This window comes from Miniopterus schreibersii (assembly GCF_964146895.1).
Source record: "Miniopterus schreibersii genome assembly, chromosome: 21".
NCBI classification, from domain to species: Eukaryota; Metazoa; Chordata; class Mammalia; order Chiroptera; family Miniopteridae; genus Miniopterus; species Miniopterus schreibersii.
This window is the reverse complement of record NC_138123.1, coordinates 8,313,148-8,329,885: the sequence shown is the minus strand read 5'-3', so window position 1 is coordinate 8,329,885 and position 16,738 is coordinate 8,313,148. Positions and strand designations below refer to the sequence as shown.

Here is a 16,738-nt window from a genome sequence, read left to right as displayed (position 1 = left end):
CGTGCTTGCTGTGTACAGCCTTTCCCATAGCCCCTGGGCCCTGGTATTAAACAGATATCACCAGCCTAGAGCCGCCCCCGCCCCCCCCCCCCCCCCCGCCTTCCCAGGGAGACTCCATTTTGGAACCCTTGATAACCTCTTCTACCAGCAGCGTTTCAGTGCCATCCTTTTTGATTTCCCTAACTTTATATTTCAGCAAGAATTGGAGTTGTCACCTCTCTTTCCTCCTTCCTGATTTCTTATGCAAATCAGTCTAACCGCTCCCCAGATGGTCCTGCATATTAAGGTAACAGGCCATGTGGTTAGGAATGTAGTCCCTAGAGTTGCCCCCCTGCTTACAGTGGCTTGGACGAGCCTCATTTATCTAACCTTTAAAGCCTCGAAATAATAGTGCCAAACTTAGAATTATGGTGAGAATTAAATGAGCTATTAGACGTTTAGCACTTAGATAAATGCCTAGGCACAGAGGAAGCACTCTTTAAGTCTCAAAAGGGTTCTGTACAGCCTTTCCCAGACCACTAAGTGCCTGTCAGTCCTTAACTGAAACCCATCAGTCAATTCTTTGTGTGATCAAGATTGCTTCGAGATTGCCCTGGCTGGTGTGGCTCAGTTCATTGGAGCGTCGTCCAGTACACCAAAAGGTGGCGGGTTTGATTCCTGTTTGGGAAGCAATCGATTGCTGTTTCTCTCTCACATTGATATTTCTCTCTCTCTCTCCCCCCTCTCCCCCCTCTCTCTGTTTGGAATAAAAAAAAAAAAGATTACTTTGAAATTGATTTACTCCTGGCAGATCTCATCAACAGTTTTAATCTCTGCCACCCAAGACCCCTGTACTGAACCAGTCCCACAGTACGGGCACTAACACTGCTTACTTAGTGAACTGAACATACTTCAAATAAACCTATGAAGACAGAAAAGAAGACCAAGATTACAAAACGAGGGCACGAAATAACCATTGGCTCTATGTCTGACAGCAAGAAATTTATCAAAAGAGCTTTATTTGAAGTTTCAAACTGTTCAACATGAAACTATTAATTATCTTTTGTTTTTGTGTGCCAGGGACTATTCTAGGGACTTTATATTACTTTATTAACTTATCATTTCTGTATAACATAAGGAATGAGAGGCTTAGAGAGGTGAAGTCATTTGCCTCAAACTACACAATTCATTAGAGATGGATTTAAGCAGGACTTGACCATAGGGAGTCCAACCCCAGAGCATCTCCCACTTCACCTTCACCCTAGATACGGATTCTTTTTTACATGACTTTTCAGTCAGAATGAAGGAGAAGAGCTTTACTTAAAAGTGGTAAAAAGAAATAGGTTGAATAATTGGGAAGTGGATTGAATGTGTTGAGTCCACAGTTCACCTCTGATGGCCACATTCATTACGCTGTTTAGCTGCCCAGGTCATCTTCACAACTCAGAGCTCAGTGTTTTCCATCAGTGTGTCCCCACTGGCTGTGCAGTAAACATTCTCTCTTCCTTTTCACTATCAGCGCTACATCGTTTTTCAGTTTCCACAAGCTGGATTCAAGTCGGTCCCCAAAGTCCTTCAACATTTGCGACTGTTGGTGTACAAACGGCCGAAGCATTTGGTCGTCTTCCTGGAAAAAAAACAGTGAAGAAAAAAGATAGCAGTAGACTTACATCATTAGAGTAAAAATACGTGTGCGTGTGAGTGGGGTGCACAGTGAGTTCTTCCTTTGGGCCAGAAAGCTGCATTTGAAAGTGGCTGGCAGAGGCAGTAAGTCACCCGGGAGCATCTTTGGTTTCAGGAAGGCCACCTGAATGGTCTTTCAGTTACTGCCAGCAGGAGACACTGGTGAGGTAAGTCAGACATTTCATACTGGAACCATATACAGGGGTGGGCAAAAGTGGGGTTACAGTTGTGAGTATGCAAAACAGTTTATTATTATTCATTAATTATTGTATTAGTTTTCATACAAACAATTGTAAACCTACCTTTGCCCACCCCATACGTTATTTGGACCATGTTGGAATGGGGATTCTCCCCTTGGTAGGATTGGCTGATGGTACCCCCTACCCCATGGAAGCAGGTATCCCTGAGTAGGGACTGATTGCAGGGACATCTATGGGCTGGAGTGCCAGTGCCCGGTGGTGAAGGAGATGGTGACAATGTTCACTAAGATGGGGAAGCCCAGAGGACAGATCATGGCATCTTGTTTTGTTTTCTGTTTCTCTGATTGTTAATCAAATGCCTGCTCAGGCACTTTGGCCATTTTTTCCAATGTTTTTCAACGTGCCATCTTTTTTTATTTTATTTTAAAAATAATTGTTTATATATTTTGGATACTAATCTTTGATGATAAGTAATGCAAATAGATTCTCCCAGGCTCTGGCTTTATTTTTAACTTTGTTTAGAGTGTCCTTCATCTAACCAGTTTTTCTTTTGAATTGTGAGATATACATACAGAAGAGTACCCAGAATGTATGCACAGGAATTTAAAGTGCACACACCAGCTCATGAAAGAACTTTGCCTCCTGGTTACACCCACACCCTCTCCCTGAGAAGCAACCACTAGCTTGACTCGGGTGATCATCTTTTTCTTGCCACCCTAAACAGTAAATTTTGCCTGTCTTTTGACCATTTATGGAATCATACTGAATGGCATATTTTGTGACTTGAAAGTTTCAATCAGAAGTATTGGTGGTGAGATTCCCCGTTGCATGTGGCTGTCGTTCATTTCACGGCAGTGCAGCATTTCAGTGTAGCAGGTGCCGTAATTTACGTGTCTTCTGTGAATGTCCATTAGGATGTGTCCAGTTGGGGGCCAAATTGGAAGATGATGTTAAGAACAGCTGGTGCACATATGTAAAGGTTTCTGCAGTTTTCTGGCTGGTCTGTCATCTGAACCACACCACAGAAAATGATTTGAGTGACTTTTTTCAGCTCTCTCAAAAATGCTATATAACTAGTACAATTCTAAATATGTAAGAAAGAAATTAATTCCTTACATACATTGGATGCCTCAGTGAGGAGGTTCTCAAACTTTGGTTTAAGGCAGAATCATCTTGGAGGGCCTGTTAAAACAGATCACAGGGCCCCACCCAGAGATTCTGATTCAGTAGGTCTGGATGGTGCCCTGGAATTTGCATGCTCCCCAAAGATGCTAAAGCTGCTAGTTGGGGAAGCACACTTTGAGAATCTGCCTCAGGTCATTAGGGCTAAATTCTCTGCAGAATCAGTTTATTCAGTGGAGAAGAGTTGACTTACAGGCTTCTAGGGTAGATGCATCCTCAGCTTACATTAGGTAAATGGCAGACAGTTTTTTAAATGGTTATACCAATTTATACTCCTTCCAGCAGTGTGTGAGAGTTTCTGTTGGAAACTGAATTTATAATGTTGGTGAGATGCTGTAGGAACTTAACTCTTGTTTATTAATGTTGGTGAGATGATGTAGAACTTAACTCTTATTTATATCCAGTAGCCTAGGGTAAAATTGGTTTCAATATAGTACATTGTTTCACTTAACGTCCCAGAACCTATAGACAACATTAAGTGAGGACTTAGTGTACTTCCTATATTTTATGCATTTATAAGTGGTATCTTTTATTAAAATGTTTTCTGCTTGCCCTGGCTGGCGTGGCTCACTGGTTAGAGCATCAGTCTGTGCACCAGAAGGCCACAGGTTTGGTTCTCAGTCAAGGGCACATGCCTGGGTTGCAGGTTCAATCTGATCCCTGTTGTGGTTGGGGCACGTGTAGGAGGCAGCCAACGGATGTGCTGCTTTCACATCGGTGTTTCTCCTCTCCCCCTCCCTCTCTCCCCTTCCCAGTTCCTTCCACTCTCTCTAAAAATCAATGGACAAATATCCTACTCCTTGGGTAAAGATTAAAAAATAAAAAAATAAAATGTTTTCTGCTTGGTGCTATTCTAATGTAGTTAATTTTTTAAGTAGTGATTTTTTTGCGTCTAGAAACTTTGTAATTCTATTCATTTATAAATTCGTTTGAATTTTCTGTTTACATAAATATGTCATCTGGGAATAGTAACAGGCAGCCCGGTATAGTGGGAAAGAGTATACACTGTGGAGCATCCCTGGCTAGGTTTGGAGGTTGGCACTGCTATTTACTAGTTGTGAATCCCTACACCAGTTACTTTACTTCTCTGCCTTAGATCCACCCACTGTGAAATATGGCTAATAATAGTACCTACCTTATCAGGTTGTTGTGAGAATTGAGTTAGTAACTGTAAAGCACTTAGTAAGTATCACATAAATGTATGCTATATTGTTACTGCTTTTTTCCCTTTCCAATCTTTATACCTTGTCTTTCTTGGCATGCTGTGCTGGCTGGAACCCAAAGTACAATGTTAGCGAAGAGAGCTGGCATCCCTGACTTCTTCCTGATGTGAAGGGAAGCTTTCACTGATTCACCAGTAAGCATAATGCTTGCTAAGTGTTTGTTTAATATGCCTTTATCAGATTAAGGAAAGTTCATTCATTCCTAGTTTGCTTAGTTTTTATTATGGCAGGTCACTGAATTTTATCATGTGCCTTTTCTGCCTCTATTGAAGCAATCATGATTTTTCTCCTAAAATATCTTAATGTGATGGATTCTATTGCTCCCAGGATTCTGGTTACTTACAGGAGGCTTACAATGTCTCAATTTGAGAAACTGCCCTCGTGCCATGTTCATGCTTTGGTAGAACACCTTAATAGCTTTAGCAAATTCTCTGTCATAACCGGCTTGCTGGGTGCACACATGGTTCATCTCTCTGGCTGCTGACAATTGTGCTGTCATCCCATTTATCCTCAAGGTATTAGGCGGCTTATGTGCTGAGGTAGAAAGAAAAGAGAGCATTTACTTATTTATGTATTTATTTATTGAGGTATTCCTGTTTTTACTTATCTTGATGGCATTCTGCTGTATCAGCATTTATCAGGCACCAATTGGAGTGCCTTTTTTAATGAAACAAGATATGGATTAACTGATTGAAAAGCTCATTTCTTAGACAGACTCGCATCGAAATGTAGGAGCTTAGAGAGAAGCTAAATAAGTCTTAAGTGGCCTCTCACCTTGTTGACTAGAACCAATTTTCTCAAGTGATTCTTTGAGAAACACATTTTCCTCTCTGAGGGCTCTGTTAATGTTTCTGAGCAGTTCCGTCTCCTGTTCTAACTTGAGCAGCTTCAGATAAAGTTCTGATATCTGGTTTGATGGAGTCTATAAAAAATATGTTACTTTAGCCTTTTCATGGATTGTTTACATATCTTTTGAGACTCACAATTTTTACTACTACATGAACACTGGACTGGGGGGGGCAAGGAACAGTGAGCAGGATTTAAGCCCCTCAGGGTGCACAGAATCAATCAAGAAAACATTTGTTAAGGGGAAGGAACATTGATGATACTCAAGCAGCTGTCATCTGAGATTTTCTAGTTATCTATGACATCCATCTTATTATCACATAAATGTACACACCTGGCCTATATCCATCACAGTAGAAATTTTCTTGGTGTCCACCATGATGTGGCCCTCAGGGTCCTGCTGTGAGCAGCTCAGTTCAGCACAGCCCTCTGTAGTGCGAGGGAGACACCATCAAGGAAAGAAGCATTTCAGTTGTCCAGCCCCAGAGTTATGTAAGGAGATGTTAAACCGTGTAATCGCCTGTGGACTAGAATCCAGGGACCCAGGGGAACATGGCTCTTGGCCACTGCTGTCAAGACCTAGACTATACTTGTGTGTACTGACGTGATACCTGATTGAAGAATGCCCCATGCAGAGGGGAAGTAAACTTGGTACCTTGAAGACCCCATAAGTCAACAAGGAGAGCATTTGTCTGTAAATAATTCAGAAACTCCTGAGATGCATTTAGGGCTGTAAATTGGACAGACTCTTCGATTTGGGGATTCACAATTTTCCATACAGGCTTCGTATATAAAGTGTGTGGATGATCGTAAATTCTGTACCTGAGAAAGGAACATAAAACCAGAAGGGACACATTTGTAAAGAAAAGGATCAGATGAGGCAAAGAATTATAGTCTAGTCTGCACTGGTTAGTTGATAAAAAGATGACACATAACTGAGTCTCATGATCACTGCCTCCAGCACCTTGGCTATTCCACAAAGTCGCCCTTTCTTTATTTATCTTTTGATACTATTCTCTTAGCCTAATTAGTTTAAACAGATCTGGTACTTCTGATATATTGTGACACAGTCCTTTTGTTTCCAAGTAAAAAAACCACCATTCTACTTAGATAATGTAATTATACTGGATGTTCTTTTCTATAATTAAAATTTCTGACTCTACCACTTCAGTCACGTAGAAGGATCAGTACACACTGATCACAGTCCATGGACCTGGAGGGACGTGCTTCTCTTTCTATTAAATAGATGGTTAATAGTCATTTGGGGGCTGAGCAAGCAGAGAAACTTAAGAAAATTTCACGATAAACTCATTTTTAAAACTTGAGTGGGGTCCGGCCAGCGGACCCATGATCCAGGAGATTTGAGGTTTGAGTCCCGGCCAGGGCACATGCCCAGGTTGCCAGCTCCATCCCCAGCAGGGGGCGTGCAGGAGGCAACCGATCGACACTTTCTCAGCATTGATGTTTCCCTCTCCCTTCCTCTCTCTCAAATCAATAAAAATATATTTTTTAAAAAAATGAACTTGAGTGTGTGGTTTGTGCACAGCAGCTCTGTGGAGCAGGCTGGTACCCCATCTGAATGCCCCGCCCTGCGTCTTCCTTTAGCCACTTGGCGCCAAGGCACCGCACAATGCGAATCTGGAAATCCATCCTCTTGCCCAGCAGCTCCAGAGGGTCAATAACGACGTCCTCCTCACCACGTGCTCTAGGAACAGAAGAGGGGAACATCGGTCACAGGTTCGCCTGGGCCCAAGCAAGTTAGGGTGGTGGTGTCAAAGGGAATTCTATGGACTCCTTAAGAGGTGGCCAAGTTCACCGAAGGGAGACCAGGCATGATCGCCAGCTGTAGAATTCACTCGAGACAGAGCCCACTCTATGCCGGTACTTCAAGGTAAGATATGGACCTTTGCAAGGAGGAGACAGGAATCTAACAGTTTCACGTAACATGCACCCAGATGTGGTTGTTAAACTGGCGGTGAAGGTCTAGGTGGGTTCCCAATGGGACAGAGGGGCTGCCACCCAGGGAAATAGCTGGCTGCCCAGGTGCACCCTCTCGAGAGACCATTTTCCTTGCTGAACTCTTCAGAGTCAGCCCCAGGCCTACAAGCTCAGAAACCAATTTGGAAAGCTTCCCAACAGGGGACCTCTCCCATATCAACCACTCAGAGACTGACACCTATAAACTAGGATTCCACCTTATTGTTTCGCGATGGGAAATACAACCATCGGGCAGCCTGGAAGCCTGAGGTAGTCAAATGACCGGAAAATTGCTTAGTCCCAGTAAAGACAGTCGATGGCTTGGTCTCTGAGTCACAGGACTGAGGTTCTCTTGCTGCCTTTTTTTTTTTTAAATATATATTGATTTCAGAGAGAGGGAGAGAGAGAGAAACATCAATGATGAGAGAGTCATTGATCGGCTGCCTCCTGCAAGCCCCCCACGGGATCAAGCCCGCAACCCGGGCATGTGCCCCGACCGGGTAACTGAACCTTGATCGGGACCAGAGGTCGATGCTCAACCACTGAGCCACGCCCGGCAGGGCTCTTGCTCCCTTCTTGAGCCTGTTTGTTCAGCAAGACAAAAAGATGGCATTGGGTGTGCAAGGACCCAGAACCCTTGCCAGCCTCTCTGCTTAGATTTGCTAAGAGGCTTTCACTTTTATAAAGAAACTGCCTAAACTGCCTATGGCCTAAAGAGAGAAAACAGGCGATGCCTCAGGTGATGGAGCAGAGTTCAAACAAAGCCTGTGCCCACGGGAAGGGCTGATAACAGCCTAGAGTGAGGCCAGACACGGAAACAGACACCCCAGTCCCTGCCTTGAGAAAGGGAGCAAAGAAATGATCCGAGCCCGTGCCAAGGATGGAGAAGGGGCGAGCTGCTGGCTCTTGGGCCTGATCGGGGGGGCAGGGCAGGGCCTCCAGCGTGGGAAAGGGCACACTGCAGGCGGCGGATGCCAGACCTTGCAGGTGCCACGCTTGGCTCCGGGGGCCCATTACGGGGAATCAACCCAGGTCTTTGGTTCTCAACCAAAGCTCCTCCTGCCGCCTCTGCAGGATGTCTTCCTCATGGCACTTCCCCAGGGCAGTGCTGAGCTGCTCGGCTGCTGCTGGACATGGATTTCAAATATTCCAGGTCAGCTGGTTTGGTTGCCATGGCAAATATCAGATTTAAGGAGGTCAAATCTTAAATGAGTGAGCTCACTGTCTCATGAATGACCTCTTTGGGACACCAAGTTGGCCACCCCCTCCAGGAGCACTCGGGCTTGCTTGAGTTTTCTCCGTGCGACAGACCCAGAACTAGGCAAGGGGAGAGGAGATACCCACTGTCCTGTCGGGGAGCAGGGGGTGAGGTGGACGTGCAGCACCGCCTCCTCCAGCCCGTCGCAGTTCAGAAACTCCACCTGCTCCTCCAGCGTCATGCAGTAGGCAAGCGGCTGGAGCCAGATGTGGGCCGAGCCCAGGTGGACGGCCTCAACAGGGTCCCAGAAAGGGTCGTCTTCCTGGGCCACGTGGCTGCCTTCTCCATCTAGAAAGCGCTGGTAAAGTTCCTCCATTAGGAATTTCCTGTTGATAAACTTGGCTTTCGACCAAATCCACACCTGGAAACACAGAAGGAGGTCACCAATATTTGATTTCATCTGCTGCTCTCACAGTTCGTTTCCATGATTCTCCCCAGCATGGATGGGCTGGGTTTTGGGTACCCAAGACCACATGACACTTATCAGACTTAGCTTTGGTGAGGTCCTTCAAGAACACCATGGTCCTTCCCGACCTGTTACTCCAGCATTGCTGGGGCCCAGGAAATGACTTAGAGGAGATGATGGAGTTAGAACTCTCCCAGGAGAAATGAAGCTTTGGCGCTTGTGGTACATAGAACAGTGGCCCTCAAAGATGTCCATGTCTCAGTCTCCAGAACCTGTGACTGTGTCACCTTACATGGCAAAGGGGAATTAAGTTTACTGATTAAGGACCTTAAAACAGGGAGATTAGCTTGCATTATCCAGGTAGGCTCGATGTAATCACATGGGCCTTAAACATGGGAAAGGAAAGCCGAAAAGAGGGTCAGAGAAAGAGCAATGTGGCAGAAGCAAGGTCAGAGAGATGCTACCTGGCTGACTTAGACGATGGAGGGAGATGGCCACGAGCCAAGGAACGCTGGTGGCCTCTAGGAGCCTGAAAAGATTCTCCCTCAAGCCTCCAGAAAGCAAAACAGCCCAGCCCACACCTTACTTTTAACCCAGTAAGATCTGTGTTGGACCTCTACCCTGCAGAACTATAGGAAGTATATGTGCTCACAGCCAGTGAGCAGGAAACCCAGGACAATAGCCTGCCACTGTCTGCCCCTTCACTAGGTGAGGGGCAGGGCCTCTATCCAAACGGGCTACTGAGAGAGGGGACCAAAGCCTACGTCTCAGAATAAGGGGTTCCAGTTAGATAGAACATTTCTTGACCATAAGTGTCACATCAGAAGTCGTTACCAAAACTGATGAACAAAATAGACTTAGTGACACTGAAGCATGGAACAGACTGATAAATCTCAGAGGGAAGGTGGGGATGGGGGTGGGTGGGGGGGGAGAGATTAACGAAAGAATCTAAATGCATAACCCACGGCACAAACAATAGTGTGGTGAAGGCCTTGGGGGGGGCGGGGATAGAAGGGGTCAATGGGGGAAAGGGGGGACATCTGTAAATACTCTCAACAATAAAGATAAAAAAATGAAATTAAAAAAAATAAAGAAGTGATTACCAGGTAAAACTAGAAATTCCTCCTCTGAGCAACTTGAAAAATAACAAAAAAGTGACAGATGAGACATTCTTTCCAGGGCTGTGAATCTCTGTAAAATGGACCTTCTCCAGGCACTGCAAAGGCTTCCTTCTTTCTCTGTTTGCCGGGAGTGACGTGGGGAACATAGGACTCGTCCCCCAGAGGCACCAGAAAGACTAAAGCAGAACCTGGCTGTGGCACATATTATGGGTGGCAGAGGACAGCAGGGACGCTAGTCAGTGTGGGCTTTTAAAGGCTAGAGAGCTAAGACAATGGGAACCCAGATAATGAAACCAGTCCACTGCCTCCTTACTGTGCTATCAGGCCCCAGGCCCTGTGACAGGTGAGAGTGACGTTTTCCTTGGCGGGACAGAGAGGCTCTGCAGGACAGGCTGGGGTTCCTCTGCTGGGGGCCTGCAGGCCTGGCACTCAGACTCCCTGAGCCAACAGCTGCTGGGCGGGCGCTGCTGCCAAGTAACTTCAGGTTGGCAGCATTTCCAGTTTCGAAAACCCTCCCCCGCCTCCCAGGGCCCTGGCTTGTTCCTGAATTTGCCGTAACTGCCTCTGGACAACGCTGCCTCCTCCCAGGAGCTGCGGTGACATCCCTGGTCCACGTGGTCCAAGGGTGAACATTTACAAGATCGACCACCGTAAGTGCCACTTGTGTCTGTACCTGGACTACTGCTGCTCTCCACCAGCCTTGTCGTTTAGCCTTCAAAAGCACGCACGTGTGCACACACCCCCCCACACACTCACATGCACGTGGACACTATTATCAGTTAGATAAACTTTCAGGCTCATTTCTGCTTCTAAAGTCATGTTAAAAATAAACAGACGGTGCTCGGTGCCGGTGGTTAGGAAAGATCCCAGGACTTTGCTGTGTGATAAAGGGGCCCAGGAGGGGAAACACGGAGGAGGGGTGTCCTCTCCCACAGCCTGTCCCCCAGAATCCAGCTCACACTCGGAGCACACCTGGCCCCTTCGCCGCGTCCCCACAGGCCGTAGCTGGTGAAACGAACCTTGTCCCCGGGAAAGCTCCTCGGGAGCCCCTGGGAGCCTCACGCCTGCCCCAGAGGCAGCCTCACCTCGCGAGTCCTTTGGTTGGTCACCTTCACCATGACCTCTTTCTGTAGGTCGTAGCCCCTGGAATCTGACGATGCTAAATTCTTCACTTTCAATTCCATTTTAAGTCCCTGGTAAGAGAAACACCTCTCACGAAACAATCCGACGTTTATGAGCATCTCTGCCATGTCCTTCTCAGTCTCTGCACAGAAGGTGGTCCAACTCCTCTTTCTTGGGATTCCCACCACGAGGTGGGACGAAGCACCGGAGTCCCTCAGCAGTGTCCTGGAGCTGACACTTGCAGGCCTTACCGAAGTGATTACACCTCTGGCGAGCTTCCTGATGACTGGGGTCCTGTGTCACCAGGGAGCTAGCCCCAGTCTAGGTCTTCTCTGTGGCACAGAAGCCATCAAGAAGCCTGCGCAGAGGCCCCCCTGGAGCCAGTCAGGGTGGGTGGTTATGGTGGGCTTGTGCTGGTCTGGCATCCTGGGGGCTGTAGTGGTCGTGGTTGGCCAGAGGTGGAAGAGGGACACTAGGGGCTGGGACTGGGAAGGCCTGGGCACTGGCCGAGATTCTGCTGCTAAGGGGGCTCGGCCCTGTTCTCCGAGGCCCTTTCCGGACCTGACATTGAACCACTGTCTGGCTCTTACCTTCCTCAGCTCTTCACTCATTTGATTCGCTTCTGCGACCAGGGGCATCAGCTTGATGTAGTCCTGGAACACAGCCAGGACACTGGGGTCCGCTTGCCCATCGCCACCGCTCCCCGCGCCTGGGAGAGAATCAGGGTGGAAGGGAAGGTCAGGCTCTCGTTCTGGGCTACTTTTTGGCCATGAAGAAACAGACATGCTCACTGGTTCATTCAAATATTCATCAAATATTTACATTTTAAAATTACAAACGTGTGATTAAAAAGTAATTAACTGGGGAAAGAGACACTGCCTGGCTTTTGCTTAAGTAGTTGCTCCTCTCAACCCATGCATGGTGGCAGCCTCGTGACAGGAGGCTCTCTGCCTCTGGTCCCCATTCTTGGTTGCAGGATCCTTGACCCTGGTTGCAGGATCCTTGACCCAAGGTGGTTCCAGTGTTTGAAAAGCAGAAAGGAGGCCAGTAATGTCCAAAGTGAGGTGAGGAGAGAGTGGTGTGAGATAAGATTGAAGAGAAAGTGTGTAGTAGATCATAGAGGGCCTTCAACACCATGGAAAGGAGTTTGAATTTGATGCTCACAACATCGAGAAATTAATGAATATTTTTCTGCCTGAAAAGTATTATGATCTGATAAGTTAGGAGGTGACTACACTGTTCAGACAAAAGAAGGTGGTGGCTTGCCCTGAAATGGTGGCACAGGGGACACAGAAAAGGCAGACTGGATGGAGAAGGTTTTTGACTTGAGAAGTTTGCCAAGATGGTAAATCCTGGGCCTGGAATGAGTGGGGAACCAAGAGCTCTATTTCAGACACTTTCAGGTTGAGATACCTTTGGGACATGCAAGCAGAGATATCAAAAAGGCAGCTGGACCAAGGGAGCAAGTAGCTATCAAGAAGACAGTTGCTTTCCGATCGGCCCATGGAAAATGCCAGAAGTCAGGGCCCAGGCTGCTCACCGAGCTTGTCCACGCTCACTCCCTCTGCAGCTGCTCTCTCCAGCTGGAAAAAGTCATAATCAAACCGGCTCAAGTCCTCACTGCCTCGCTCTGAAGGAAACCCGACGTAGAGGTAGGCACTGTTGGATCCCAAAATAATCCGGTCCTAGGGAAGAGAGGGTCAGCTCAGAGGGACAATGCTGACCTCACAGGACCCTCCCTCTGGAGGCCAGAGGGGGTGAGGTCAGCCTTCTCCAGGAGGGCCAAGGCCCTGCAACCAGCCCAGCTTTGGGAAGAGACCCATAAATGAGGAGGGAAGGGGTGGCATCTTGCTATTGTGTGCATGCTTTCATTTATTTCTTCCTTTATTCTACATGGGGCACTGACTCCCCATCGGGCACTGGGAATCAGTGGGGACCAAACAGACCGAATCCCTCCCCTCCAGGACTTTATAGACTAATGAACAATGTTAATAATCAATAACCTGTGAGAGATGCTTGAAGGGGGAGAGCAGTGCTTCTGCAGAGTATGCAAGGGGGCCTGATCACACTGGGGATTGGAGAAGTTCTCTTCTAAGGTGTACCGCTGAAGGTGAGACTTTAAGGGTGAGAAGTTTAGGGGAGGCAGAGAAGGCCGCTGCAGAACAGGGTCTGGGATGTTTTGAGCTACCAAAAGTGGGACCAGGAGAAGCACATTCAGAGCGATGAGGCCCGAGGAGATGGGGAGATGGAGGCAGCTCACGCAGGCGTCCTAAAAGGGCTGTGACCCAGGATTTCCAGAAGGGAGTGGCCTAATCCAATTTGCTTGTCTAAAAGGCTCTCTGGTTCCAGTGTGGAGAATGGATTGGGCAGGGGGTTGGGCTGTAGGGAAGCTGGAGGAGCCCAGTGGTGCTGGGCACTGGGCTGGGGTGGTGGGGAGGTGATGGAGCTCATAGCTCAAAGAGACGGTCATAGCTCAAGTTGCTGCACGGTCCCTCTCAATGGCAGGCTTTTTAAAAAATCTAAAATGTCATAAATGTTAGGGTTAGGCGGGGTCTTGGTGATCGTTTCGTTTACGCCTCACTCTGGTTTATAGGTGAGGGTCAAAGAGGTGAAGGGGCCTCCTAAGAACACACATGGAGTTAATAGCAGACCCCCCGACTCCCCAGCTGTGACCCTGCCACCGCAGCAGAGGGAGACGAGGGGGTCAGGCCCCCAGCCCTGCCCTGCCCCCACTCCAGCACTCTCTCTGCTCTGACTTAGGAAATCTAGGGGCCGCAGGGAAGTTTACCAAATGCTGCAGCTTCGTCTTGGTCGTGACGGGCACCCCGTTAACAACAACCTTGCATTTGCCGTGTGGAGTGACTGTCACTTTTCCATCCAGATTTGTGAAGGAAGCGTGTTTATCTGCAATTCTAAAAGGACAAGTTTGTCTAAGTGACCAAAAAAATTATGATTTTAGCATCCCGGCCTGGGGGTGACTGGGAGAATTCCGAGGCTCCTCGGATTGAGGGGGTCACAGTTCTCTAACGCTCGTGGAAACGTACCCCAGGCCTTGGAGAGGGATGGCGTTTGAAGCAGCCCGGCCAGCATCACACGAACCTGAGAAGTGAGGGTAACTTATTTTCAAATTGTTTCAGGGTTTCACCTCCAGTTCACATGTCTGATGTTTGGGAAGAGCCATTTCCTGTCCTATCGATAGGATCACGTGCAGGGATGGATTTTTCCACTGAGATTTTTAATCACAAAGGTGCTTGGACATCACCTTACCTTCGGGATAATTATACTTTCTGCCTTTTTTTCTGTTGGGGGTGGGGATTCCTAACTTTTTGAAAGTTCCACACTCTTCATAGAAATTCTGGAGGAGGAGCTATTGAGTCTGGGCCTCAGGAGACGCATTGAAGCCCGGCCACAGGGAAGGTCCTGGTCTGCGAGGCCATTTCTGCCCAGAGCTGAAAGCACCACCCAGGTCTCCCTGGGGCTGACCCCCTCTTCCCAGCCCCTCTGCCATCCTGCATGTGTCCCTCCTGTCTAGGGGGTCGCAGGGCTAGGGCGGGGGAAACCAGATACTCCTTGAATTCTGGTGCCATTTCCCAGTGGATGAATGGGTAACAAAACGTGGTCTACACATACAAGGGAATATTATGCAGCCTTGAAAAGGAGGGCAATTCTGACACATGCTACAACATGGCTGGACCTTGAGAACATTATGCTAAGTGAAATGTGCAGTCAGAAATGGACAAATGCTGTATAATTCCACTTAGAGGGGTACCGAGAGTAGGCAAGTTCAGAGACAGAAAGAAAAATGGTGGCTTCCGGGGCTGGGGGTGGCAGAGAAACGGGGAGCTGGTATTTCATGGGTGCAGAGTTTCAGTCTGGGAAGATGAGACAGTTCTGGAGACGGGTGGGTGTGATGGCTGCTGGCTGCACAACCATGTGAACACACTTAATCCACTGAACTACATACCTAGAGGTGGCTAACTCGGGGAAGTTTCTATTATGTGTATTTTACCACAATAAGAAAAAGAAAGGGAACATGCTCGTGGGGCAGGAAGGCGAGTCCATGGGTGAGTACCAGCCTGAATGGAGTACTTGAGGACCCCCGTGAGCTGCGGGTCCTCATTGACGTTGAGGAGGTGGGGGAGGGTCTTCAGCATCTGCTGCTCCTGGGGGAAAAGTGGAGAGGGCCCAGGTCACCAGACCCCTCAAGAGAGCAATGTTCCTCCCTGTCCACCTCTCATCAAAGCCACCTGTCCATGCATCTTGTCAAATCAACTGTGAGGCAAACCGAGGGGAGGAAGCCGGGTGGGGCTGGGGGCTCCCCTGACAGCAGGGGCGAGACCCTCAGCAGGTCGGCGGTCAGGGGCCTGAGCTCATCTGGACAAGGGCTGTTCCAAAGCGCAGCCAGTTTCCAACTCTCTCCCCCTTCCCAGCGGCCCTCGCATTGTCCCGTCCACTTTGACTTGACCTTCACCCTTTCCTTCAGGCTGCTGGCACCCCCAGGCGTCCCCCCTCTGGTGCTCAACCTGGGTAATCCTCCCCTGGGCCTCCACTTAGCTGCTACCCAAATCTCTTCCCCCAAGTCCTGCTGCCAGGTCAGATAAGCAGACGTTGGCAATGTGGGTGTCACACTGCCCTCTCCTGGTGACCTAAATGCACGGTCATTCTTTGATAGGGTATTGATTGATTGACATTGTGCGTCTGGGGGATTGATAATCAAACAGAACTGGAATAAACTATCCAGGCACAAGGGCTGCTTCTGAATCTTGAAGTTCTGATAAACAGTAACGAGGGTAACCCAGCCGGCGTGGCTCAGAGGTTGAGCATTGACCTAGGATCCAGGGGGTCGGGGTTCGAATCCTACTCAGGGCACATGCCCGGGTTGCGGGCTCCATCCCCCGTAGGGGGCGTGCGAGAGGCAGCCAATCAATGACTCTCTCATCATTGATGTTCCTCTCTCTCTCCCTCTCCCTTCTTCTCTCTGAAATCAATAAAGACATATTTTTTTTAAAAAAGAAAGAGTAAAGAGGGTAAAAATTATTCCCATTTTGCAGTCCACGCAGAACACAAGATCCTGTGTCCCTGCGCTCTGACTCCCACGGGCCCTTGCCGCTAAGGGTCAAAAAACCTGGCTGCCCCTTACGTGGACTGTTACTTTAATGGTGCGTGTGGCTTCTGCGTGCACCCCATGTTGTGCCCAAACCCCTAGAATCCTTGCACCCTAACTTGACGTGGCCTCCTGGTGCCACCCCCCACCTCACTCCACTCCCGCCTCCAGAGCTCACGTCTCTTCTGGGCTTTGTGGGCCTTCAGAGGCCAGGCCTGGTTCCCTCCCACCACCCCGCGGGGTTTGGTCGGAGCCTGTGGCTTTGGGGAGAAGGTCTATGGGGGTGCGGCGTTGACGGGGACAGGGACGGCACCCCCGGGGCGGGTGACGCTCACCTGGGCGATGGCCGCGTGGCGCAGCTGCCAGTCTTCCCGAGCCCGCTCCAGCCGGCGGGCCCAGCTCAGTTGGTGCAGACGGGCCCGCGGCGCTGCGGGGGGGGGGGGGGGGGGGGTATTTAAGCAGCAGCTGGGGCGGGAGGCTGCGGCCAGGCTCCTCCTCAGCCCCGCGCGGGGCTCTCAGCAGGAGTGGGGACCGGCCTGCACCGCCCCGCGGAGAGGACGTCCCTGGGTAAGTTCTGCAAAGTACTGTCACCTTTTAAATCCGAGGAAACTAAAGCAAGGAGCCCTGCTAGGAGGAG

At 48.8% G+C, this 16,738-nt stretch overlaps 1 protein-coding gene across 1 annotated transcript in view; it reads right to left on the bottom strand.

The window, feature by feature from the left end:
• Positions 1-1,133: 1,133 nt before the first annotated feature.
• Positions 1,134-16,738, bottom strand: part of LOC308550305 (kinesin-like protein KIF28P) — a gene marked incomplete at its 5' end in the record, with an annotated part of 33,192 nt that continues 17,587 nt past the window's right edge. The window contains 14 exons of the mRNA XM_081123986.1: positions 1,134-1,606; positions 4,611-4,793; positions 5,016-5,189; positions 5,448-5,542; positions 5,769-5,935; positions 6,684-6,818; positions 8,435-8,709; positions 10,961-11,068; positions 11,588-11,706; positions 12,538-12,682; positions 13,786-13,909; positions 14,042-14,096; positions 15,070-15,160; positions 16,437-16,528. Coding sequence (XP_080980112.1) covers positions 1,430-1,606; positions 4,611-4,793; positions 5,016-5,189; positions 5,448-5,542; positions 5,769-5,935; positions 6,684-6,818; positions 8,435-8,709; positions 10,961-11,068; positions 11,588-11,706; positions 12,538-12,682; positions 13,786-13,909; positions 14,042-14,096; positions 15,070-15,160; positions 16,437-16,528 — 1,940 coding nt within the window. The 3' untranslated portion in view covers positions 1,134-1,429. The remainder of the gene's footprint in view (positions 1,607-4,610; positions 4,794-5,015; positions 5,190-5,447; positions 5,543-5,768; positions 5,936-6,683; positions 6,819-8,434; positions 8,710-10,960; positions 11,069-11,587; positions 11,707-12,537; positions 12,683-13,785; positions 13,910-14,041; positions 14,097-15,069; positions 15,161-16,436; positions 16,529-16,738) is intronic.